The following is a 1,856-nucleotide window of genomic DNA, read 5'->3' on the forward strand; positions in this document are numbered from 1 at the left end:
GTATGCGAAGGTTGGATTCGCATTGACTCAATCACTGGTGTATTCGTATATGGTATTCGTCCTGATTCAAGTACAGGTATGTTCATAGATGAGGGTAGTCTTGACTCGAATCCGGGTGTATTCGTAGGTGGGATTTGTCTTGATGTAAGTAAAAGTGTATTAGTAGGTTGGATTTGTCCCGATTTAAGTAAAAGTGTGTTTGTAGGTTGGAGTCGTCCTGATTTAACTATGGGTGGATTTGCCAGTGGAATTTTTCCTGACATATCACCTGTGTTACTTCTTCTATCCCCTTCCTGTTTCGACTTTTCTTCACTTCCCAAACTGGAAGCTCTTTCAACATCAGTTGGAAATTGAACAACTCGAGCTTTGTACTGTAATGTTGACAAAATACTTCGTTTAAGAAGGCTTGAACGAGGCGAAGTGGCTTCAAGTTTTGGCGTGGTGTCAGACAGGGGACTTGTCTCCGAAAAGGTTTGGGACGGTTCTGTGGTTCGGTGAGTAGTTTGCTCCGGGTCGTAGAAGTGAGAGTTGTGTGAGTTGTGTTGTGTTGTTCTTACGTGTGTCGACGTTCGCCGCGCCTCGGCTCTTGCGCTTGGAGTAGGAGAAATTACAGTTTCGCCCAAACGGGGGGACAGTGACAATTCTTGATACTTTGTTGGTGTAGCTAACTGAATGAAACTTGAGGGGGGAAATGCTTCTGTGTCTATGGTCAACTCTTTCCTCCCCAAAGAGGATGGTTCTGTGTCTATGGTCAACTCTTTCCTCCTCAAAGAGGATCGTTCTGTGTCTTTGGTCAACTCTTTCCTCCCCAAAGAGGATGGTTTTGTGTCTTTGGTCAACTCTTTCCTCCTCAAAGAGGATGGTTCTGTGTCTTTGGTCAACTCTGTCCTCCCCAAAGAGGATGGTTCTGTGTCTATGGTCAACTCCTTCCTCCCCAAAGAGGATGGTTCTGTGTCTTTGGTCAACTCTTTCCTCCCCAAAGAGGATGGTTCTGTGTCTTTGGTCAACTCTTTCCTCTCCAAAGAGGATGGTTCTGTGTCTATGATCAACTCTTTCCTCCCCAAAGAGGATGGTTCTGTGTTTTTGATCAACTCTTTCCTCCCCAAAGAGGATGGTTCTGTGTCTATGGTCAACTCTTTCCTCTCCAAAGAGGATGGTTCTGTGTCTTTGGTCAACTCTTTCCTCTCCAAAGAGGATGGTTCTGTGTCTTTGATCAACTCTTTCCTCTCCAAAGAGGATGGTTCTGTGTCTTTGGTAAACTCTTTCCTCTCCAAAGAGGATGGTTCTGTGTCTTTGGTCAACTCTTTCCTCCCCAAAGAGGATGGTTCTGTGTCTTTGGTCAACTCTTTCCTCCCCAAAGAGGATGGTTCTTGAGTTCCGTCTTTCCCGAATGTTCTAGTGGGTACAATGCTAAATGTGCTTGCACGGAAAAGAGTAGGCGGTGAAATAACATAATCAGTGGATGGTGAAGTTCCAGCTGTCGATGGTGTTAGAACGGTTTGACTCCGAAGATTCACCCCTGCAGCTGATGTTGTCTGTTCAGCGTAATCGGATTCTTTTCCTGTGTAGAAACCAAAAAAGTGTGAAAAGCTGTCAGAACATGATAGCCTTGTAGTTGATCAAACTGTGAAACACACCTCTAGCAGCGCAGGACATACACAGACGCACACATGCACAAACACACAAACATCCTCAATCAGTGTAGGAGATACAAGGCCTCGAGACTGGACACCCACACATACACACAAACGAACACACACACAAACACCCACACTCACACACACACACTAAGACACACACACAAACACACACATACTCAAACACACACACACACACACACACACACACACAAACAC

At 45.3% G+C, this 1,856-nt stretch overlaps 1 protein-coding gene across 1 annotated transcript; it reads left to right on the top strand.

The window, feature by feature from the left end:
* The first annotated feature begins 672 nt into the window (after nt 1–672).
* Nucleotides 673–1,374, top strand: LOC101861184 (hyphally regulated cell wall protein 3-like). The gene has a single exon (XM_005091705.1). The coding sequence runs from the start codon at nt 673–675 to the stop codon at nt 1,372–1,374; it is 702 nt and encodes a 233-aa protein (XP_005091762.1).
* The last annotated feature ends 482 nt before the right edge of the window (nt 1,375–1,856 follow it).

The sequence above is a fragment of the Aplysia californica genome, unplaced genomic scaffold, assembly GCF_000002075.1.
Source record: "Aplysia californica isolate F4 #8 unplaced genomic scaffold, AplCal3.0 scaffold00034, whole genome shotgun sequence".
Taxonomy (NCBI): Eukaryota; Metazoa; Mollusca; class Gastropoda; order Aplysiida; family Aplysiidae; genus Aplysia; species Aplysia californica.

What these genes read in the sequence shown, in the direction of transcription:
- LOC101861184 (XM_005091705.1), top strand. Translation starts at nt 673, where the DNA reads ATGAAACTTGAGGGGGGAAATGCTTCTGTGTCTATGGTCAACTCTTTC.